We start from the raw sequence: 25,134 nt of genomic DNA, 5'->3' as shown, positions 1-25,134 counted from the left end.
TTTTTCCTTTTTGAGACAGGGTTTCTCTGTGAGACAGTCTTGGCTGTCCTGGAACTCACCCTGTAGACCAGGCTGACCTCAAACTCACAGAGACCCACCTGCTTCTGCCTCCTGAGTGTTGGGATTAAAGGTGTTCACCACTATGGCCAAGCTATATTCTACTTTTCTTTTAGGCAAGCTTGCAATATTTGACATTTAGGAAGTCAGTATACAGGCAGAGAGTTACCCATACTTTCTTCAGTTTTAGGTATCAAATTAGATGATAAGAAGTGTGTCTATTTGGACATGAGCTTGTTCTAAGGTAGAAACGCTTATGCAAAGTTATACTTTTGAATTTGCTCAAGATTGGCTGTAAGAAGTAAATACACTGGGCTGGAGAGATGGCTCTGTGGGTAAGAGAGCACTGGCTGTTCTTCAAGAGGACTCAGGTTCAACTCCCAGCACCCACATGACAATTCACAGCCATTTGTCTGCAATTCCAAGATCTGACACCCTCACACATGCAGGCAAAATATTAATTAATGCACATAAAATAAAAATAAATAAATTAAAAAGAAGTGACCACATAGTAGAAAGGAAGCAATGGTTGTAGTGTTTCAAGATCAAACCTAAACATCATAATAGAAGTGATTTGTTGCCGAGAACATTATATTCAACATTTATTTATGATAACTATGCTAAAACCAGTTTGCCCAGCCAATGCTTATAAAATGTGTACAAGCGCCCTCAGCTGGTTAAAATAAAGAACTACCAAAAAACATGTTCCATTAAGTTGATGGAATCATCCTCAGAAATTTCTGAAACTCCAGCCTGGGATCGAAGAATGGTCATGATGTCATTAAACAAATTTTCAAAGCCATTCTGTAAACAGATATTTGCCATTTCTTGCCACTTTTCTAAGGAGCAAAATAAATCACCCATCACAAGATGCTCTATTACATCTGAAAAAAAAAAAAAATACAGCATTATACTATGGAATTCCCTCTTACTTGGTGACCCATACTTTGCAAACCTTCAAAAATGAAGAGACCCCATTTCAACATAGTTATTCTCAACCTGGGTTTGGCCCCATGTTTCATGCTATGACAAGTATGACACAGTGCTCAAGTATGACACGATGACACTGTGGCTGGTCAATTCCTTCTCTTTCTTCTCCTTTGTCATTTGCCATTCATCAACTCGGCCCTCTAATTTGTTTCCCCCATCCCTCATATAAGGTAGATGGTATTGAAGGGAGTAAGGTGGTGAGCTCAGAAAGTAAAGGACAGGGGCCCTTCTTACAGCCTATAGGCACCACTGGAAACAAGTGCTGAGGACCTAGAGCTTGGATAGTCATGACCCTTTAAACAGTTTCATAAATGCTCTGCAGTGCTGCCCAAGGGTTAAGAGACTCCTTAGCAAACAGTAAGCCTTTCTCCATATACAGACTTCTTAATCTTGTAGTATCTATAACCAATATTGTCCTTAAAAAATGCAACAGTTTTGCTTTTAAAGAAATCTAATATGGGGGCTTGAGAGATGGCTTAGAGGTTAAGAACATTGGCTGCTCTTCTAGAGGACCCAAGTTCAATTCCCAGCACCCACATGGCAGCTCACAACTGTCTTTAACTCTAGTTCCAGGAGATCTGACACTCTCACTCAGACATACATGCAGGCAAAACACCAATGTACATTAAATAAAATAAAGAAGTCATTAAAGAAATATGATTTATTTTTGAAAGAAATGTGATAGTAACTCTCTTTGACATTTATCAGTTATTTATTTGTTCTGTGTACGAGGGATGCATATGAGGTTATAAATGTATGTGCATATGTGTATACATGAACTATCAATCTTTTATTTTTGAGACAGGGTTTCTTACTGGCTTGTGGCTTGCCATGCAGGCTGGAGTAGATGGCCAGCAAGCCCCTGGGACCTGACTTCCTCTGCCTCCCCGGTGCTGGGATCACAAATGTGTGCCACCATACCTGATGCTTTTACATGTTTTCTGGAAACTAGGCACTGATGGAGCTACCCCATAAGACCCACTATTCACCAGTTCACGGAACTAACATCTTACCTATCACCTGCATTATTTATTTATTAAACTTTGTTACAGATTTCCCTTTTGATTTCTATCATCACTACTATGTTATTATGAACACAATCATTATTTTCCTATCAAATATTTTAGTTACTACCTATAATGATAAATTCAGAATATTAAATTACCTTCCTCAATATACCTTCAGGCAATTAACTATTCTTTCTTGGCCTTAGACAATAAAGTGAAAAGTTACCTTCAATGTAAAATTAATGAAAAGAGAGAAATGTGAAATTTTAATAGCTCCTCAACTTCACTGCAATACAAAGTTACATTAAGAGAGAATATCATAAAAAAGACAAAAAAGGAAAAAAGAAACAAGAATATATGTAAGTATGCATATAATGGAAATTAAATTATTGACAGCTAATAATAGTTAAAATACATATAAATGATAATGGTAAATTACATAAAGCTTTTATAAGAATGTTGTCTCTTGAAATGATTATGATATTCTCATGGGCTTAGTAAAGATTTTTCATTCTTATTCTTTCAACAAACATATCCCAATGCCAATAGACTTGCTAACATAGTAACCTTCACATTTATAAATTTTAATCATTTTGAAATTCTCCTTAAATAACTCATGACTCTCTTTCTCAACAGCACTTGAATTTACTTATATGTGGTGATAGTTTTCTGAAAATACCTCTTCCCTTCAAAGAGAATGAACTTCAGTCAGATCTCAAAATCAAGTTATTGACATGCCTTAAGATCACTTAAAACTGAGACCTTAATCATTGTCTTATAGTGTTCTCAGCCTATTTTAAGTCTAGCCTATGTTTAAGAATGTAACCAACATTATTATGCCTTGGACTTCCCACTTAATTACTTTTTATAACTGAAGCTAAACCAATAGTTTTAATCTTAAACTATATACTTTTCTATACCTCTGACCAAGAAGTGTGTGTGTGTGTGTGTGTGTGTGTGTGTGTGTGTGTGTGTGTGTGTATTTTGAGATAATTATTTTTTGAAAAAAAAAATGGTATGGTGGTGGCACATACCTTTAATCCCAGAACTCTGGAGGCAGAGGCAGGCAGACCCCTGTGAGTTTGAGGCCAGCCTGGTCTACAGAGTTCCAGGATAGCCAGGACTGTTACACAGAGAAACCATGTCTAGAGAAAAGAAAGTAAACAGGTTGAAAGCAACTTTAAACAAACAAAACAAATAACCCATAAATGTTGGAAGCAATATTTGGATGTAGGTTGATAATATGTCTGGGGTTTTGAGTGCTGCTCTGAGTCAGCACAGTAATTTCTTCCCTTGTAAAACTCTGTTAAAGATTTCTTTAGAGAAGTATTTTCATTTCTTTTCCACACCATGTTTTCTGTGCTACACAACAAATACAGAGTAAAGCCCTTTGTTAGGGACAGGCAGGCACACACAACAGACAGCTGGCAGGACACAGACCATAAAAATAGATGCAACACAGGGAGAGTGGTGGAGAATTCAAAGTTGGGCTCTGTCTTGATCAAAAGTAGCCTCAGTGCATCATAAGCACACTTACCTTTCCCACCTTTACTGACTTCCTGAAGTAGCTTAATGCCAACTTTTTTCTTATCCACAGAAAACAGATGAAGTACAGCAAGTGCAAAAGATAAAAATGGTGGTTTTCCATCTCTTTCTTGAGTAAGACATTTAATTAACTCAATTTGGGGACATGCTGTTATCAGCCCTATCAGGTCATCTGTGAGTGGAAATAAAAAACCAAACTTCACCATCCTAATGTGACAAATCAACTAGACATAGACAGCTATGTGTACTCCTTCCAACAAACCTTCTTTCCCATACTTCTAAGTACCCCTTTGAATCTAATCTAAACTCAACAGTATTCTCTTCAATTTTAAACAAAATAAGAGAAAAAAAAAACAGGATAATTCAGAGCAAGGGGTATCTGAAAATATATATTAAATAATGCTCAGGAAAAGAACTGTGTTAGCAATCAGGGACTTGGCTCCTAAGCAGGCCCACCAGTCACTTCTCTTTGTGACTCTGTTTTCACACCTGAAAAGTACTACAGTTGTAGAGACTTTATATGATTTTATCCAGCAGTAGGTTGGGTTTATCATGTATGTTTTTAAGTGATAAATCAATGTGGTAAAATTATGTATGTGTTCTTTACTACTGAGCCATCTTGCTGTGCCAACACTTCACCATTTTAACCCCAGAAAAGTAGTTCATGTGGTTTAATAAATTATCCAAATACTAATACACTATCCAGACACTACCTAAAACTACAATTATGGTTTTATATTTAAAAATCCTACATTACTTTCCTAAGTTTTCAATATAAGATATCCTTTTTTTTTAGGCCACAACAGAGGTAATTTTCAGAATAATTTCTAAGTCTTTCAAAAACTATTAGAAATGTAATTTGCATCTAAAAGGCAATACAGGATAATCTGGTGTTTACTAAACAAATATCTTATGTGCCAGGAGCAAACAAATAGTAATTAATTGACCTTGCTACTCAGAAATAGTGATATATTGTCATTTTGTATTACAAGTGAGAAAATAGGTTCAGAGATATTAATCTTCTCTGAATTATGAATGATATAGTGTAAACTGGCCTATATTCCCTAATATTCACACCTTTCCCCATCTACAAGTGCCATACTTCATAGTTATACACGTTTAAGAATATTATATATACCTGAACACATGTGCATATGTACATACAAAGAGAGAAAAAAGGCTAAGCGAGGAAATGGCAAGAAAGAAGAGCAGAATATTATTCTATATCAATTGAATCAAACAATTAACCAAACAGCGGTGGTGAACACCTTTAATCCCAGCATTAAGGAGACAAAGGGGGCAGATCTCTGTGAGTTTGAGGTCAGCCTGGTCTATAGAGTTTCAGGACAGCCAGGGCCACACAAAGAAACCTTGTCTCAGAAAAAAAAAAAAAAATTCATACGATTAAGTAAACAACAAGAAAACATTTTCTTAGAAAAGTAACAAGTAAATAGCTCTAATCACTCAGTTTTAACATCTAAAATTAACCCATCTCTCTGTATTGTACTCAATTATTAAAATTTCTCTCCTGTAAAGTGATGTCATTACAAGTATTATCTGCACAAGTTGATATCTAATTAGAAAGTGTGGCATTTCAAATCTGACCATCTGTGCTTACTGTCCTTCAGATCTGCTTTCTTACTCTTTGCTGGTGACATATCAATCATCTTATCACCCTAATAAACACACACACTTGTTATTTGCTTCATCCACAAATGCCTAGAACAATGGCTCTCAAAAGACTATGGTCTACAATGTCATAGCTCCAAAGTCACTTGTCTTTTCTACTCTCACTCTCCTACACACACACAGAGGTATTTTCTGGAGGTCATAAGTGTGGTATTACAGCAGACACAAGGAGCCATCTATTTTCATGAATCTTCTCCTTGTGGGGGACTAGGCGACATCTATCCCCCTCCTCCTAAGGACCCAGTGACAAACCCAAGCTCACTTCCACCAAATCTCCCCCTGGAGAATCCATGAGTTTATTAGGCTTATTTATAGGGAGCATGGTGAGAGGTTCCTGGCAGGGGTGTGGGTGACCTCAAAGTAACCAACCACATTGGAAAGTCTTCACCAAGCATTAATAATGGCTTTGCCATAGAGATCTAGATGGAGCTCCTTTCCCTAGCCACATGCAATTTAGGACAGAATTGCATACTGTTAAGAGGTAGCTGGTACTCCGGTGAGGCTCTTAAGACCCTCCTGACTCCCTCTACAGTCAGCACCTTACTGCTCTTTCTTAGCTGTGCCCAGCTAAACTAATGAAGACAGAAGGTGTTTGGTTGGGAGTTGAGAGCTCAACACCCAAACATTACAGAGACTCATAAAATGTTACTCTTTTGACTGAATTGTTTGGCTTTGGAAAAGAGTTGTTTTTCACAAAATTATTTATGATAACATATAATGGGTTTATTATTGCTACTTTAAATAAGTTGTTAAACATTTTTACATTTTCTTTAAATTTTAATTATACACACACACATAAAAATGTGTGTGTAAAAAATCATTATAATAGTTTAAGTGAGACCTAAGAGTAGGACATTTGAGAAATTTTGATCCAGAATAAACCAGTTTCCAGACTGATGCTTACCAAATTCACTTTGATGGTGGAAGGGTGAGCAAGCAAATAATTTCAGGCATTTTGTTTTTTTCCTTTTTTTGGGAGGGTGGGGTTGACACAGGATTTTTTCTGTGAAACAGCCCAGGCTGTCATGGAACTTGTTCTGTGTATATCAGGATGGCCTTGAACTCACAGAGATCCGCCCGTCTCCTTCCCTCCCTCCCTCCCATGCCCCCCACCCATCCCATCCACCCCCCATTGCACAGGGAGGGTGATGCCTTCCAGAAGGGATCATCAAAATCTGTCAAGTCATTTGGAGTAGGGTCTAGGCCCTCCCTCCTGCCTCTAGGCTAAGGGAGTGTCCCTCCATGGGGAATGTGCTTCCAAAGTCTTTTTGTGCACCAGGGTTCCTGGTTCCATTGTCAGAAGTTCCTTAGTCTTCTGAGGCCCACATTCAGGGGGTTCTGAGTTGGTATAATGCTGGTTCCCAACTATCAGTCTAGGGGGCCATGAGCTCCAACTTGTTCAGGTCAGCTGTCTCTGGGTTTCTGAAGCCTTTTTCTTATCTCTCCTCCCTCTCTGCAACTGGATTCCAGGAGTTCAGCTCAGTGTTTAGCTGAGGGTGTCTGCTTCTGTTTCCATCAGTTACTAGATGAAGTTTTAAGAAACTGAACCTGGCCAGGCTGTGGTGGCACATACCTTTAATCCCAGCACTAGGGAAGCAGAGATAGGCAGAGCTCTGTGAGTTCAAGGCTAGCCTGATCTACAGAACCAATTCCAGGATAGGCTCCAAAGCTAAAGAGAAATCTTGTCTTGAAAAACCCGGGAGAGAGAGAGAGAACTCAACCTGCCCTTACAGTCTAAGACAGTGCCTTGACAAGTTGTGCTATACCTAAATAAAAAGTAAAATAAGGGAGTTAGAGACATGGCTCCGTGGTTAAGAGCAGCAATTGCTCTACCAGAGGCTCCACATTTGTTCCTAGCACCTACATGGTGGCTCGCAACACCTGTAACTCCAGTTCCAGATGATCTAATGTCCTCCTCTGACCTCTATGCACACATGCACAGTGCATAGATATATGTAAAGTAGGTAACTTAGGTTTTTTATTGCTGTGAAGAGACACCATGACCACAGCAACTCATAAACGAAAACATTTAATTAGGGGGCTTGCTTACAGTTTCAGAGTTTCAGTCCATTATCATCATGGTGGGGAGTATGGTGGTGAGCAGGCAGATATGGTGCTGGAGCTGTGAGTCACACATCTTGACTCAGAGGCAAAAGGAAGTCGACTTACACTGAGGGAAGCTTGAGCAAAGCAGACCTCAAAATCTGTCCCCTCAGTGACACACTTCCTCCAACAAGGCCACATTTCCTAATTGTGCCACTCCCTTTGGAAGGCCATTTTCTTTCAAACCACTATAATAGGCATAGTGTATTTCAAATACTGTTTCTGTCTTTTAAGCTTCATTTGTCTCAAGTTACTGTAATTTTTTTTTTATCTTATAACAATGAAATAAATACCAAGGTTCTAAATAGGAAGGAGAATTACATCATAAATTATTACAACAAAATTATTTCAGAATATAATACATTATTAGGGGGACAAAGTAACAGCTCCCACACCCAGTTTATTCTTTCTTTATTTTAATACTTTTTTGTTGTTCTTTTGTTTAAGACTGGGCCTCTTGCTAGTCTGGAACTCACTATGAAGGCCAGGCTAGCCTTGAACTCACAGATCTGCATGTCTCTACCTCTCAGTACTGGGTTTAAAGGTGTGTACCACCTGCTGGGCCCACACCCAGCTTCTTAACATAGATTATGGGATAGGATCAGATTCGAGTTGTTTTGTCTGCAGTGCAAACTTTTCTGTGGATTAGGTCATCTATCTCCCTAGGCCCGCAATCTCACATTTTGTTCACTAAAAATTCCAAGCATATTATACCCATATTTCATATCTAAATGCTAATATAATTCTTTCACATGGGAAAATAGTACAGATATTGAATCTGTATCCTTAATTAATAATATGATACAAAATTCACTCAACAAATTTTAATGGGATGGTTCCCATCCACTATACCAAACTGCTCCATTACTGTGTAATTACTGGCAAATGTCACAGTATGCATTAGCCTCTCTGGGAAAACATAAACTGTTTCTACCTATAAAGCAGATATTTAAACAAATGTACTTCATAAGGATTAAGTGAAATAATGCATATGAACAGCTAGATCCTATTCTCAGTAATATCTGGTGTGCTGTCATCAGTTAATGGAAACATTAAGAGCTTTAGAATAATACATACATTGTACGTAAAAGTAAGTTCACTACTTGAAAAATGATCAGATTCAACAGCCATAAATATCCTTTTTTCCTGGGAAATATGGCTTAAATTGCTATTTCTGTCTGCTTTGTAACATATTTCTTTTTTATATTTACATGTTTCTGTAACTTCTTAAAATGGAGTCAAACATATAGCCTAAAAATTGAGACTGGCTTAAGCCTGAGTATGCCTGAGAGCTGTCAGGATTGTAGGTACCTTAAACTCACTCTGGCTGAGACTCACAGTAAGAGATCCATCACTGAACTATTTACAGTTTTTTCAGATCATATTCTGTTACAAGCTAGGTATCAAAATTCTGAAATGAGTATTTATTATTTCATTAATACTTGATTTATAATACATACACACACACACTTAAATTTAAAAATCCAGTTATTTTAAATATCCTCTAGTATGGTCCATCATATGAAGTAAATTTGTCTTTAATACTACATATTTCTAGTTGGGCAGTGGTGGCATGCACCTTTAATACTCAGGAGGCAGAGGCAGGAGAATCTCTGTGAGTTTGAGGCCAGCCTGGTCTACAGAACAAGTTCCAGGACAGCCAGGACTGTTAACACAAAGAAATACTGTCTTTGAAAACCAAAAACAAACAAACAAACAAAACAAAAACTACTTATTTCTAGTAATAGCCACATAGTAAATGTTTCCTTTGAGAAACACATAAGGCATAATATGAAATTCAATTAACTCTATCTTATTTTCATGTAAATTTAAAAAAGAAATCTCCTATCGGTGTGCATCAAACTAATTTATAAGCTACGTTTCAAACAGTGCCAGCTTCTATGAAAGACATCAGGGTTAAACCGTGTAGGCTTTTTTACTCACCAGAGGTAAAGTCCTTGAACTGTTGTATATGATCCACAGCCTCATGAATCTGACCCTGTTTACACAGGGTAAGAAGAACTTTCTTGTGTAGACCACATTCATTGTAGATCATCTGAGCTAAAGCCAAGCACCTGGGCTTGTAGTATGTGTTCTGCTCTCCATAAACAAAAATAATATCCCCAGCCTTCTCAGAAAATGTCAGCCTGAAGCAAGCAGATCATCAAGGCACATGTCAGGGAATTCTTGATGAGTGGCTGAGACTGAGTATCTGAGTATTCAGGACTTTAAAAATGGATTATAAATAGCATATAAGAATTGTAAGTCAATGAGCAATTGATGATGATATAGAAATCAAACACATTTGAGATTGGCAAAACTAAAAACAATCAGTACTTACTCCTTTGGGGAAGTATTTTGGTAAAATTGAGATAAAATTGTTAACGTCTATAAGCAAAACTTAAACTGACAGACAGAATTAAATGATTGACAGAATTAAAATTGCCAGGTAAGCAAAGTCTGCATGCAACTTTGTTCTCATAAGTTACCTTGAAGTGTGTCTAGATTCTGCAGGTTATACAAATTTCTTAGATGTTAGATAATGGGAACAATTTTGGCTCATAATTAGATTTGCAAGCATTTTCACTAAAAGGAAAACTCCATTTCTCCATCATATCCTGTTTTCCTGAAGTCCTCATGTGCTCCCTCCACCCCAAGATCCTGCTCTAAGTGTTACTTTTAATGTTATGGATAATAAGGAAAGTGTGTGGGGATCAGGATGTACTACCCATTAGAAGAAAACAAGGAAGCAGTTCTTATCAAAAAACTTTTCAGTTCAACAGAAGGAATCATTTGCTATAATATTTAAATGTGCCTATTTTATTTATATACAGCTGCAGTGAATCAACAATCTGTACTACTGCATTAAAAAGACAGAGATTCTCAGCATAAGCCAAAAGAACATTTGGGCATGATCAGAAAAATCACTTCTAGTTAATACTTATTTGGAAATTGTGCTTTATATTTTTTTAATTGATGGCTACAAAATAGCAGGGTTCATATAATACTTGTGGTGTTTATATCCTTCTAACAAAATGCTGACAACATTAAAATGAAATCCTGATAGTTCTGCAAAATGTCTCATAATTGAACATTCTATAAATAAGAACTCTGTGTTTATTGGGGTGGAGAATCAGATTGTTTATAAAACAATCAGGTTGATAAATATGAAAGGGTGGGCCCAGCCCTCAAGGTAGAGCAGCTCCAAGCATGCTTTGTCTGTGATGTGCAGCTAAGACTTTGCTATGTCCTTCCCTGTTTGGCTGCACTCAGCTTTACTAGGAAACCCACACCCTATCTCAGGCTCTAGTTCTATATAGTAGGCAAGCCTACACATACCAGCAAAAAATATGTCAGTTTATAGGCAATCTGACTTCAAGAAGCAGCCACCTGTTGGCTTAAGTGTTCTTCTAAATTTCTCAGTGTAACCACCTCAGATGTGCTTCCTAATATAATATATACTGTCTCCTAGGTTATAATACATGTATGTGTCCACAGCCTGTCTAGAATCAGGTTCCTTGCCTTTTTCACTCCGAAGAGGTGTGCTACTAACCAATCCTGTATCTATGTCATTCAACTTCCATCTACTGTTAAGTTGCCACGTTTTATCTTGTGATCTTCATTAAATTGACTTGTAGTCTGAGCTCTTTGTGACTAGCCTTCATAGACACTTTCTAATTAATTTCAACAGAGAACTGAAATAAATCCTAAAACACAGTATTTATATCAAACCATTAGTTGGATATAGGTCAAAAGCCTATAATCCCAGCAAATAGGAGACTGAAGCATAGGGATTAGACCTGGAGGTCAGTCTAGGCTACACTGGGAAACTAGAGCTCAAACAACAAACTATTCTAAGTCAGAGAAAAACAACTGTATTAATCATATGTCAAAATTAAGTTAGCAACTTAAAACTGCTTACTTTTCCTGGGTGACCCAGTGGGTAACTAAATCAAGGCGTTTTTCATATAGTCCACATTTGATTCCCTCCAGGGTTAGATCAGCATTAATAGGACGTTTGAAAGCCTGACTCCTGCTGAATATAGCCTCAAAAAACAAGAGTAATGGAAGAGGCTTTCCTCTAATTTTCCCAATAGCTACAAAAAGAAAAAAAGAATGAGAAATTTGATTTAATACATTAAGAATTAATTTCCTTTTTCTTGTTTCATATTACTTCTTTAATTTCTTTACAATTTTAATCCTTTAACAATGGATACAGAATACATTTTACATTTTATAATAGTATCACTATGTATTGCTATGTATTACTATGTATGGCTATGTACCACTATATATCACTGTGTATCATCATTATATATCACTGTGAATCACTATGTATTATTATGTGCCACTATATATCATCACTATGTAACACTATGTATCATTATTTACCACTTTGTACCCTATATATCACTGTGCCATTACTATGTACCACTATGTCCCATCACCATGTAGGCTGGGTGAGGATGGAGGTGGAGACTGCAGTAATTTGGCTGCAAGCCAAAGGATGCCAAACTTGCTGACAGCCACCAGAAACTCAGATATTTCCCAAGTAATAGAAGGCAATGCATGCCTGTAATCTAGACAACTATCTGTAACTGGAGAGGTCACAGACATTAGAAGAGAACCTAATGGAGCTATTTTCATAAAACATAAAATAGAATTTTAAATGTATTCTAAATATTTATCCATACAGATGCATGTAGTTCTCACACCTCATTAAAGAAGCTTCATTTTGCAGCAGATAGAGATTATTACAGAGGTCTTCAACTGGTCAAAATATAGAGAAAAATGACACATCTACAACATAACTCAAAAGGCTCAGGAAGATCACAGAAGAGGATGCAGAAAGCTCATAAGAGCCAGAGGGCCAGGACTTCTGCTGATACTGTCTTCTTGACATTACAAAGAAACTGCACCCATGAAATCTTAACAATATGGATGCCTAAAAAAGACTTGTATAAGCCAGGTGATGGCAGTGCATGTCTTTAATCCCAGTATTTGGAAGGCAGAGAAAGGTGGGTCTCTGTGAGTTCGAGATCAGCCTAGTTAGTATACAAAGTGAGTTCCAGACTAGCCAGGGATACATAGAGAAGCCCTGTCTCGAAAACAAACAAACCAACAAAGACCTGTATAATGACAATAGCAGCTTACATACCAACATGGATGGAGGTTAATTTCACAAGATCCCACCCCTAGATGAAGAGCTACAGAGGATCAGTGGCTGCTGAGAAGAAGAATCAGTTTGAACCTGGGATGAGCTAGCTCCTTTACAAGTATCCAATTCCAAGTATATGAGCAACACACTAAATGGACTCAGTAGGGTGTGTGTGTGTGTGTGTGTGTGTGTGTGTGTGTGTGTGTGTGTGTGTGTGTGTGTGTTTAATAATGATTAAAGAAGAGGTCACAGGACAGTAGTAACACTGGCCTTGGGAGTAGTACTTGGGAGGCAGAGGCAGGCAAATTTCTGTGAATTCCAGGCCAGTTGGGTCTACAGAGCTTGTGAATTTGAGAGGAAGTTGGGAAAATCAGAGGAGTAAGAGAAGGTAGAATGTGGAGTAGAAATGATATACTGTATTCATGTATGAAATTCTCAAAAAAAAATTAAAGAAGCCAACTGAAGCAATACTTCCTGAATTAATAAGATACAAGTGTTTAGTAAGGACGACCTTAAAAGAGCAAACTACGGAGCAGTCAACAATGAACCACACTCAGAACACACTGAGACCAGATACTACTACTGTTGGGTCTGGGGTCATACATTGACAGGGGACAGACCACCAAAGTCTATTAAACCAGAAGCAAGCTTTATTCCAGAAAAAGAAAAAAAAAAATCTCTGCTGGCCACAAAAGTTTATCGGCTATAGTCATGACCACAGCAGATTTCAGGCTTCTGAAACTGGCAGTGGAGAAATAAACTCAGGTCCTCAGGCTTGGTAGCAAAGAACCATTACCTGTATTTTCTCTGTGAAAATTAAATGACCATCATTATGTTTGGGCTTATCTGTGGCTTTTCTGTTGTATTTTGGTGGCTTGTGTATCTGGTTTTTCAAGGGGTTTTGTAGACCAGGCTGGCCTTGAAATCACAGAGATCCGCCTGTTTCTGCCTCTGATTGCTGGGATTAAAGGCACATGCCACCACTGCCCAATTTAGGATTCCTTTTAAATTTTGTGAAAAAGCTATTAGGTTATAGATATACATACTAAATCTCAATATTGCTTTTAGTTTTGGTGTTTCTGCAATATTTAACCTTTCATTCCACAAGCAGAAGGTATCTTTTCATTTATTTGTGTTTTCCTCAATTGTTTAGAAACCAAATTTGGGATTTAGAAACCAAAATCCTATGAAGGGCTCCATGTTTTAAGGGTTTTAGTGGCCTGGGATGGATTTCCCTCCCCCTCATTTTGAGTTGGTTAGCATAAACAAATAAGAGTGAGCTGACTAGCCAGTGATGGTAGTAAACACTTTTAATCACAAAACTCAAGAGGCAGAGACAGAGGCAGGGGGATCTCTGTGAATCAGAGGCCAGCCTGGTCTATAGAGCAGGTTCCAGGACAGGCTCCAAAGCCACAGAGAAACCCTGTATTAAAGGAAGGAAGGAAGGAAGGAAGGAAGGAAGGAAGGAAGGAAGGAAGGAAGGAAGGAAGGAAGGGGGGAGGGAGGGAGGGAGGGAGGGAGGGAGGGAGGGAGGGAGGGAAGGAAGGAAGGAAGGAAGAAAAGAATGGGCTAATTAACTTGCAGCCCATGTCCAGGGCCTGCCTGAGACAGGTCCTGGAGGCAGGTCAGCTGGAAGGGGCCATGGTGGGGGAGTTGCTTCTGAAATATTCTACTTGTTCTTCACTTATGGCCACCTTCCTCAGATGTCTCCTTGACACAGTTCCATATTCCCTGATAGTAAAACCCTGCACTTCAAATAATAACAACAAAAACAACAACAATAATGCCTACTGAATGTTAAATTTATAAAAGAAACCTATCTTTGGTCACTGAAAGCAAATTGGTGGTTGCTTGGAGTCTGGGACTGCAGACAGTAGTCCGTGTGAGAAATAGGAAGTAATGGGAAGAGGAGGACTGTCAATGGGCATGAGGAAACTTTGTGGTGATGTCATAGATACGTCATATGATAATGCTATGGGCAAGTACATATGTCAGACTTAGCAAATTATGTACTGTATATGTAGAATTTGGTCTGGGATGTCTCTCAGTGGTAGAATACTTGCTTAGCACATATAAAGGCTTGCTTCACAATTAGCATCATACCCTCCAAAATATGTGATTTATTTTATGTATGTCAATTTACCACACAAAAAACCTTTTTAAAAGAATATGGAGAAAATCTGTCAAAAATTACTATTATAAAATCTTGATGGTGAATATATATGTGTGTGTGTGTAGTTTTTTTCTCTGTGTAGCTTTGGAGCCTGTCCTGGCACTCACTCTGTAGACCAGACTGGCCTTGAACTCACAGACACCCACCTGCCTCTGCCTCCCAGGTGCTGCGATTAAAGGTATGTGCCACCACCATCCAGCTGGTGAATTTATTTTTTAATAATTTATTTATTCTTATTTCATGTACATTGGTGTTTTGCCTATATATCTGTGTGAGAGTATCAGATCTTGAAGTTACAGATAGTTCTTAGCTGCCATGTGGGTTCTGGGAATTGAATCTGGGTCTTAAGGAAGCGCAGTCAGTGCTCTTAGCCATGAAGCTATTTCTCCAGCCTGATGGTGAATACATTAATACTATGTTTCTTTATGTTTTTCTACATATGAAATATTTCATAATTTAATTTAGAAAATTGAATTAACTGTTAATACTGCAGCTAAGGAAACAGTAAATAATAAAAAGGGGTAATGAAGGACTAGCCACTCAGAAATATTTTCACTCTATTAAGAAAAAGTAAAGCATAATTTGCATGTATATTTCGGAAAGTTTTGCTTACCCTTAAATTTATTCATTGTACCAATATTTTGAAGAATTCTTCTTGGACTGTTTGCTGCAAAACAAGCTGCCTTCTCGTATTCACCAAGGGAGATTAATTCATTGAACCTACAGCCATTGCATTTTAAAACACATTACAATGATACACAACAACCAAATATAGAAATTAAGTATAGTGGAAAACAAAAGTAATCCAATAAGTTATAACTATATCTATCCATTCAGTATGATGTTCATTCTTCTCTAGAGTTCTAGGGTTTGTTTTGACCTGTTTGTCTCACAGTTAAATTTTTACCTTCTGAGTAACTATGAACCTCATCCTGCACTTTGTCCCTACAGCCCCCACATAGAAAACAGGAAGGAAGAACACAGTGAATTTACACGGAGTTGGGCTTCCATTCCTCACAGATCACCAGGAAAGAGCTACCTGCTTAGAAACTCAGCCTCAGGGAAATAAGCAAACACAGAGGCAGACCAGCAGGACAACCAAGAGGAGGAGTTCAGAAGCCAGTACTGTCTGTCGGTACCAAACCACAAGCAGAGGTTTATGAATAGTTTATTCTTCCTCCTCCACACAGCAAAGGTCCCAAACAACTCATTAGGAAAAGAGGAGTCATACAATGTCACAAAGGAATGCTTTACAAAGTAGGAAATCACCAAAGTAACATGTAAATGTATTAGAATTTGAATCCTGGGGATTTGGTGACCATGACTTTAATCTTAGCACCTGGGAGGCAGAAGCAGGTGGATCTCTGTGAGCTCCAGGCCAGCCTGATCTACAATGTGAGTTCTAGGAGAAACCCTGTCTCAAAAAATAAATCAAAACCAAAACAAACAAAAAAGATTGAATTTTAACAAAGGTTTTCCTCTCCTATGAAAACCTGGAGTAGGGGCTGGAGGGATGGCTCGGAGGTTAAGAGCAATGGCTGCTCTTCCAGAGGTCCTGAGTTCAATTTCCAGCAACCACATGGTGCCCTTTTCTGGTGTGCAGGCACACATGTATGCAGACCACTGTATACATAATAAATAAATCTAAAAAATAAAAAACAGAAAACCTGGAGTTGTACTATGAAAATTCCATAGTAACTGGACTGGAGTCGGCTGGCTATAAAGTCTCTGCCACTTAAGTATGAGGACCCACTTCAGATACCCAGCACCCATAGCAGAGCTGGGTGCTTCTCATCCCCATGCTGACAAGGCAGTGTTTTGTGAAGCTTGGTGACTTGAGCTTGACCTCCAGAACCCATGTAAAGGTGGATGGAATGAGCTGACTCCACAAAGTTGTCCTGGGACCACCACATGAGTGCAGTAGTTGGTGCATGTGTATACCCATATTAGTGATAATAAATAAGTAAATAAGATGGAGAAGCAAGTAAAGAATGACACTTAACATTGACCTCTGGCCAATAACAGAGTCTTTAGTGCTCCAACCTTTGAATTGTCTTTACCAACTTCTTTGTACCATAAAAACAAACAAATCATCAAGTAAAAACTACTTGATATTTAAGATCATGGGTATTACATATTTCAATTACATTACCCTGATGGCTTGTAAATTAACCTTAGAATATTTACATCTATCTCAAGTAATACATATAGAGTATGCATTACTTCATTGCTCTCTGCTGTTGGCTGTGGATATAATACTCCAGCTGCTTCAGGTCCCTAGCCCCTTGACTACATGATGGTCTGTACCCTGGAATTATGCAAGACATTTCTAAATATCCTACTAGTGCAAGGGCCATATATAATCACTCAACAACCTAAGGTGCTTTCCACTATGCCTGTCAAGCTGAGTTCCATTCCCAGGACCCATATGGTAGAAAGACCAAACACTCTTACAAGTTGTCCTCTCACTGCTATGCTCCTTACATACCCCCACAAAATAAGTAAATTATATATCACAGAATAAAAATAATTACAAAAAAGAGATTGTACTAGCTACCTACAGTAATCTAAAATTAAAAGACAAACCTGCAAGCCAGCAGTCAGGAAATGAGCAGGAGGATCAGTAGTTCAAAGTCATCCTGCACTACACAGTGAGGCTTTTTGGGTTGTGAGATGTTATCTCAAAACAAACAAAAATAAAAGCAACAGGCCAGGTAGTGGTGGCACACACCTTTAATCCCAGCACTCAGAAGGCAGAGACAGGCCGATCTCTGTGAGTTTGAGGCCAGCCTGATCTACAAGAGCAAGTTCCAGGAAAGCTAGGGCTGTTACACAGAGAAACCCTGTCTTGAAAAAAAACCAAGAAAGGGAGGCAGGGAGGGAGGAAGACAGGCAGGTAACAACAAAAACCCACCCAAACAAACAAACCCAAAACACAAATGACATTTGCCTTTCAATGTAGTAAAGTATAATTATGGCTTCTTTTGTCTTGCTTGGGTCATCTTCAAATAGCTCATCAACAATGCTTTCATCGCCTAAATATTGAAAAGACAGTTTGTAATGATACTGTTTAGCAGTAAGAAATAGTGAACATGTTCAGAGCAAACAACTTAGCACTTTGGTTTCAAACAACACCAACCCTTTCCTAAAGGGGGTCACTTCCCTCCTTTCCTGATACCCTCAGCTTGTTACTTTTCCCTCTCTCTCTCTTTAAATCTTTAAAAAAATTTTTTTGCAAAACATGAATGTTTGCTCCCCTGGAACTGGAGTCACAGTTGTGAGCTGCCACATGGATGCTGAAAATTGTCCTATGGGAAAGCAGTCAGTGTTCTTACCCACTGAGCCATCTGCCATCTCCAGCCCCAGCCCCATGTTTTCTGTCTTTACCTCACTAGGTCTACTCTTTCACCAATCTGTCACGAGCTGAAGGAAGAAACTCAGGGGTAAGAGAGAGCTAGAGGAGCTAAGTATATGTTTAAAACAGCCTAGAAATCTCTTTAGCTCTGGGGGAAATGCCCTTCCACTGTTCATGCTAATTAAGCAGACAGACGGACTACCATAGATTGCTTTGGTTTTCTTAATTTTCTCCATGACATCTTGGAATGGGATTTTCATGTTATGCTTCATCCATGTAGTAAGTGTGTGTGAAATAACCTGCAGTCTTTGATGGCTGTAAAAGAAGAACATCAACAACACCTTGAGCTAGGATCACTCACAGAGTATGAGAGTAGATATGAGCTAACTGATGTTCATACCGAAATTGCAGGTCTCTGTTCAGGCTTTCAGCTATATCTCGACGTTTTAGTAACACAGTCATCTCCTCATCCAGGTCAGCCTTCTTTTCGGCTGGTACATACTTTGTTGACATATCTTGCTTACATTTTATATATTTATCTTCAAGATGCTGCTTATATTTATTGAGAGCATCCAGATTGACAGATTCTTGAAGAGTCATCCCTATAGGAAAAGCAAACAGGCTGAGTAGGATGGTTTACTGCATTATAAAATAATTCAGAAACTGTAACAGGAACTTGTGGCTTCCTAAACATAAATACAATTATCACAAAATAGTAATGCTAATAGTTTTTCTTTTTTTTTTTAACATCTATTTGTTTACTGTGGTGCTTAGACTTTTGGCCTTATGCAAATTAGGCAAATTTTATACAGCATCAAGGACAGTTCAGTGAAGACTGATTGTTCCAAGAACATACACACTGAGCATCTGATGACTGAGCTATGATTAGACCAAGAGGATTCTCTCAAACCACATCTTCCATTCCTCTCCAAGAACTAGCCCTATGTTTTCCAACATAAAACTGATTTAATTCTTGAATCATATTATTTAAAATAAATGTATTTTTTAAAAGGTTTATTTTTTTACAGCATTCTGCCTGCTTGTAAGCCTGAAGGCAGAAGTGTGTACAACATCTCCTTACAGATGGTTGTGAGCCACCATATGGTTGCTGGGAATTGAACTCAGGACCTCTGAAAGAACAGCCAATGCTCTTAACCTCTGAGCCATCTCTCCAGTCCCCACGAACCACATCTCAAGATGTCTCTTACTCTTGAAATGTCCCTTCTGTTCATTACACTTCTCTGTCTCTGTCTCTCTTTGTCTCTGTCTCTCTCTCTGTCTCTGTCTCTCTGTGCATACACACACACACACACACACACACACACACACACACACACACACACACGCATGCGTGCTCTCTCTCATCAGGCCAATTACTGACATGAGGACCCACATCCAGAGCCAGGCATAATGGTTTGGGGGTGGGGAGAGGGTGGGGAGAAGCACGCAGATCTCTGTGAGTTCAAGGCTGGCCTGGTTTACAGAGTGAGTTACAGGGCAGCCAGGCTACATAGAGAGAGCCCATCTTTAAAATAAATAAATAGCCTGGTGGTGGTGGAGCACAACTTTAATCCCAGTACTTGGGAGTCAGAGGCAGGCAGATCTCTGTGAGTTAGAGGCCAGCCTGGTCTACACAGTGAGTTCCTGGACAGGTTCCAAGGTTACACAGAGAAACCCTGTCTCAAAAAACCAAAACCAAACAAACAAACACATAGCTTCTTCAATTTAGGTCAAATCTGTCTTCCTAAAGTTTCCACCTACTGGTTCTGCTTCAGGATAAACCCTGTATGTTCTAGAGTTACTGACCTCCAATTATTACCCTCAGTCTTGTAAGTCACAGTCTATTCATCCAATTAATCTCCCTGAGTCCTGAAAGAAACCAGTAGATACTCGGTTTCTCAAATGTAGCAAGAGTGTTACATTAAAGTCATGAAAACATGAATCCAATGAATGACAGAATCACATTCAGCAAAGTTAACACAGTACACAGTTTAATATATCAGTGGCTCTCAAACTTTATAATGAATCAGCATAATCAGAACTTCAGACATCACTCAGTGAACTCCTTCACCAAGTTTCTGATGTAGTAAGTCTGAGATGAGATTTAAAGGTAGGTAGGTGTGTGTGTGTGTGTGTGTGTGTGTATGTGTGTGTGTGTGTGTGTGTATACAACTGCAGCAAGAGTAAATGCATTGTTTATATCAGGTGTCTTCCTCATGCCAATGAGCTCCAGGGATCCACTTGTTTGTGCCTGTTTCTGTCCACCCCAGCCATTGGATTAGAGGGGACAGAGCTTGTATCTGGGGAGAGGGGTCTGAACACTGAATTTGCACACTGGGCACTTGACAAACCTCACCAACCCCAAGGATGTCTGCTCTTAATAATTCTCAGGTGATGCTGACATTGATGTGCATGCATTACATGAGCTTGCCAGGTTGCAATCTGAACACCTTTCAGACTTGCTTCAAGTTTGCTCTTTTCTGAGTATCTGCTAGAACCCTGGCTAGAGTTGCTTGTACAACACACAACTGAAGGGATTCACATATTAACACATTGTACTAATTTTTTTCAAAACAATTTATGTTTGCATAAGAGGCAGCCAACTGGGCCCACTGGGGATTTCTCTAAAGCGGGATTTTAAAGGAGACACTGTACCTGGGATGGGTCTCCAGAGCTGCCTGGTGGGAGCACAGTGCTTTACTTCTTTTTTGTCATACTCTGCTCTCAGCTGTTTCATCTGATCTATTTGCAATTGAATGTCTGTGGAATTACTTTCAATAATCTTCATTCTGGGGGGTGGAGGGGGGGACAGACATGCTTTTGTATACTTGTCACAACCAGTTTAATTCTTGAATCATATTATTTAAAATAAAACAAGCTAGATTGTTGCTTTATTTGGCTAATTGCAATCTGAACTGTTAGGGAGCTAGATGCTTAGAAAAACATGCCCCAAGAAAGCTGACACACGAACAGGGAGCAATTTCTGCTCAGAGTGCTAATGAAAGCAAGCACTATTATTACTAACCCCATTGCAAATCAATAAACATTAACAATAATCTGGCAAGAAAACAACATCTACTTCCTTTAGTAAAAATAACTGCTGCAAATGAAAAAGCATCTTTAGCTTTCTGTTTCTTTTCTTTTGAAAGGGTCTCATTACATAGCTAAATTTGACTTTGAATTTGTGATCCTGCTCCTCCTCAGTGCTAGATCACAGGTGTGAACCACCTCACTGGGCTTAAAGAAAAGCTTTAAACAAACAAACAAAAGAGAAAGAAAGAAAAAGAAACTTATTTTTTGCTGGGTCTATTGTAACAATTGTTACAAATTTTGTGACTTAAAGTAACATTATCTTCTCATCATTCTGGAGGCCAGAAGTCCAAGAGTAGTAGTACTAACCATACAAAAATGAGTAACTAGCATTTGGGAAGCTGAGACAGGGGGATTGCTGTAAATATGAGCTACAGCAGAAGCTACATAGTGAAACCTTATTTCAAAAACATTGTATTTTAAGGAGCATTTTATTAGTTGGTGGATCACTTATTGTTGGGGATCACTGGATGAAGTGCTGTATTCTGGTGGGAATCATGAACCTGTTCTGTCAAATCATCCATGCATGAAAGGGCTTCCTTCCTTTTATGCTACCACAATGTACTTTCACTATACTAAGAGGGATCATAAAATACTCAAGCAAAATGAATGGTTTTGCTCAAAATATATTAAAGTACATTTGGTAGAAGGCAATATAAAACTATAGCTTTAAAATAAAAATTTAATTAAAGGTAGGCATGGTATAATTCTATAATATTAGCATTTGAAGGCTGAAGGTCTTGAGCAAGGCCAGCCTGGTGACTCACCACTAGCTGAGTCTAAATAGTGACACCCTTTCTCAAAATATTAAAATAAACAAAACAGTAAAACTAAAGACCAACCAGTTACCATGGCAGCTTTCTGGCTTGTTACTGGCATACTCACTTTGCTTCAAGTTGGATGGCTCTTCTCTGGTGATAAACCAACGCTGTGGGCTCTGCTGCTAAAACTTTAAGTTTTCCATGAAGATAAAAAGCAGTTTTTCGGCCTTTCTTTATTGTCTCAATAAAGGCATCATATTCTTTTTTGATTGAAGTAAGAATGGACTTGTATGCATTGACATAGTCTATTACCTGAAATATGATTTTTCCATCTGTGGTACTGAATCTTTTTTAACAGAAGATATGATGATCAAAAACCTTTTAAGCAGGTTGGTTTTAGGTAAGTTGTGACTATTAATCGGAAGTATAAACATCTTACAGAAAATGCAACATGACTAGACACTAAAAACAATAGTTATCAAATACATACTCTCTGTGGGTCACTATGTAGGTATTGTGATTCTAACTATGAGAACGTTCTTTTATATTTGGTATTAATTCATACATGAGACATTGGCTAATACAGTACTAGGTCTCTATTTTTCAACTGTAGAGCTTTTAATTATATATCTCTTAGTCCATTAAAATCTACTCTCCTGACTTCATTTATACATTATTTCTGTGCTGCTCTTAAATATGTGTGTGTATGGGAGTGTGCATGTGAGTGCAGGTAGAATAGAGCTGGCAATTTCACCTTATACACAAAACATTTTAAAGTTTGGGGCTCTTTACCACCAATATACTTAGAGCTCCTTGAAAATTCTGAGAGTGGTACATGCCTTTAATTCCAGCACTCAGGAGGCAGAGACAAGTGGATCTCTCGTGAGTTTGAGGCCAGCCTGGACTACTGAGTGAGTTCTAGGACAGCCTCCAAATCTACACAGAAACTGTTTTGGAAAATTAAAAAAAATTAATAAAGAGAAAGAAAGGAAGGAAGAAAAAAGGAAAGAAAATTCTGAGATTGTAACACCACAGAAGCTACTTTCCTGTTGCTGGGTAGATATCTTTACTTTGTACTTCCTCTTTTTTTCCTTTTCTTTTCCTTCGGTTTCATATGTTCCAAGGCGGCCTTCAATGTACTATGTAGCTAAAGAAGACATTGAACTTGTAATATTGTTGCCTCCACCTCCCTAGGTTTGGGATTACAGGTGTGTAGCGCCATGTCAGAGTTAAACCATGAGGATAGAACCTAGAGCCTTGTGCCTGCTGCCCAACCTACATTCCCTGTCTATGTACTTACTTTTCCTTCAGAGTGAGGAAGTAGGCTTTTAAAAGTCTTCTTTAGCATATATTCACTATAGATAACAATAAGTTTCATAATGACATTTTCACATGTTTTAACTTTAATCCCTTCCTTTTCCTAAATACTTTCTACTTTTACCTTATTATTTTTGTGTGTGTGTGATTCATGTAGTTTGATTAGGATTGCTTATATGAGCATACTCGAAGATTATTTTTAGGAGCATGAAGCAATCAACTTCATCTACAATCTGATAGACAATGTCTCTTTCTATCTCCAGCAACCATTAACCACTTAGGATCTTCAGGAGGAGCTACATTTTTATTTACATAAGAAATAAAACTCATCAGAATGTTTAAAAAATAACCAAAGAGTGAGCAGAGGTAGGCACATCTCTGTGGGAGCAGAGGTAGGTACATCTCTGTGAGCTTGAGGCTAGCCTAGTTGACACAGTGAGCTCCTGTAAGACTGGATTCCTACTCTGCATGTGTGTGTGTTTTACTCTGGGACAGTGGTATACAAGTCTTGAGGTACATTGTTCCTCCAAGCAAAGAGGAAAGGATGACAGTTTCACTTTACCATCTGTGAGGAGATGGTAAAGAAAATGCTAGGGAAAGTATTTAGAAACAATGAACTTCAGTTGTTCAAAAGGAGACAATTATTTCTAAAATTGCAAAGAACCAAATCTGACATGCTATATAAAGCTGTAACATTTTGTAATCTAGCCCCATTATTCCCAGTTTTAACACCAGTTAAACTTTTATGCACCATATCTGACAGGGCTCAAATGGTTTAGCTGAATCTCCTGGTTGAGTCCTTCATTGATTTGAGCTGAATCATTTCATTATCTTGCTGGTGGCCTCCAAGTCCTGGCTAAAAGGGATTTTCCAGCCCCAGCATTCCTACCAGTTAGGATCACTGGCATAGCACCTGGCTTAAGAAGTTTCATTTAACTTACCATATCATATATAAACTAAGATCTTAGTGGTTTCAGAAATAAACCTAGAACATAGATTACTAGTTCTTGTTCACAATGCAAACTCTGGCAAATTAGATGACAACTTAACAGGAAAGGGTAAAAATGATTACCAGAAGGCACAGCCAAGTCATTGACAAAAAAAAAAAAAAAAAAAAAAAAAAAAAAAAAAACCAAACAGTTTGCTAAACTAAACTGATTCTAAGTATCAGTCAGGGAATGTAAATGCAGCCCTGTGCTTTCCCTATTCATCCTGGTTTAACAAACTGATGAAATTCTCCAAAGAAGTATACAGAATGTGGCCAACCAGACAGTAGGATTTCCAAGGCAGTGGTTAAGCTAGGTTATGTATAATCTCTTGGAAATTTCTCATCTTATTATGGTACCTTGTCGAAAACATTTCGGTATATGGTGTAATACTCATCAGCCGGTCCTTCCTCGTTGCAGCCCACTCTTTTGGTTTCTGTAATTATGTATCTTTGCATGCTTTCCAAAAACTCCTTGTCACTTTTACTAATGATGGGAGGGAGGACTGCATGTCTGTTTACTTCTTGGAATGACATAAATCTTAATCTGTAAGCTTGTTCACTGGAGAAAAATTAAGCATTGATCTTCTTTTGCAACAAAGCCAAACATTTTTAGTGAGCCTGAAATAAAACATGACCATCAGTTAATCTATAAACCTACAACTCAAATCAAAGGTCAATTTAAAAGTATGTATGTTTCTGAAAAAAATTCTTAGGGATCTGTCACTGAGATAAATATTTCAGTCAATGAATTAAAATGCTCATGCTATTCTACTGAGATATGTTATACTCTGGAATATGTCAGACTCTTCCCTTAGGTCCAGTGAGATGGCTCATCAGGCAGAGTACTTGTTATGAGAGCCTGAAGACCTGAGTTGATACCCAGAATCCAGATCAAGGTGGA

At 38.3% G+C, this 25,134-nt stretch overlaps 1 protein-coding gene across 1 annotated transcript; it reads right to left on the bottom strand.

The window, feature by feature from the left end:
• Positions 1-624: 624 nt before the first annotated feature.
• On the bottom strand, positions 625-24,833 carry Clhc1 (clathrin heavy chain linker domain containing 1). The gene is made up of 11 exons (XM_051200712.1): positions 24,591-24,833; positions 22,053-22,240; positions 20,733-20,866; positions 18,478-18,679; positions 18,280-18,392; positions 17,673-17,757; positions 15,336-15,442; positions 11,314-11,488; positions 9,336-9,538; positions 3,592-3,771; positions 625-941 (listed from the first exon to the last, which is right to left on the bottom strand). The coding sequence occupies exons 1-11, from the start codon at positions 24,765-24,767 to the stop codon at positions 748-750; spliced, it is 1,758 nt and encodes a 585-aa protein (XP_051056669.1). The 5' UTR covers positions 24,768-24,833; the 3' UTR covers positions 625-747.
• Positions 24,834-25,134: the final 301 nt, after the last annotated feature.

This window comes from Phodopus roborovskii, unplaced genomic scaffold (genome assembly GCF_943737965.1).
Source record: "Phodopus roborovskii unplaced genomic scaffold, PHOROB, whole genome shotgun sequence".
Lineage (NCBI taxonomy): Eukaryota > Metazoa > Chordata > Mammalia > Rodentia > Cricetidae > Phodopus > Phodopus roborovskii.
This window is presented reverse-complemented; position numbering and strand designations above follow the sequence as displayed.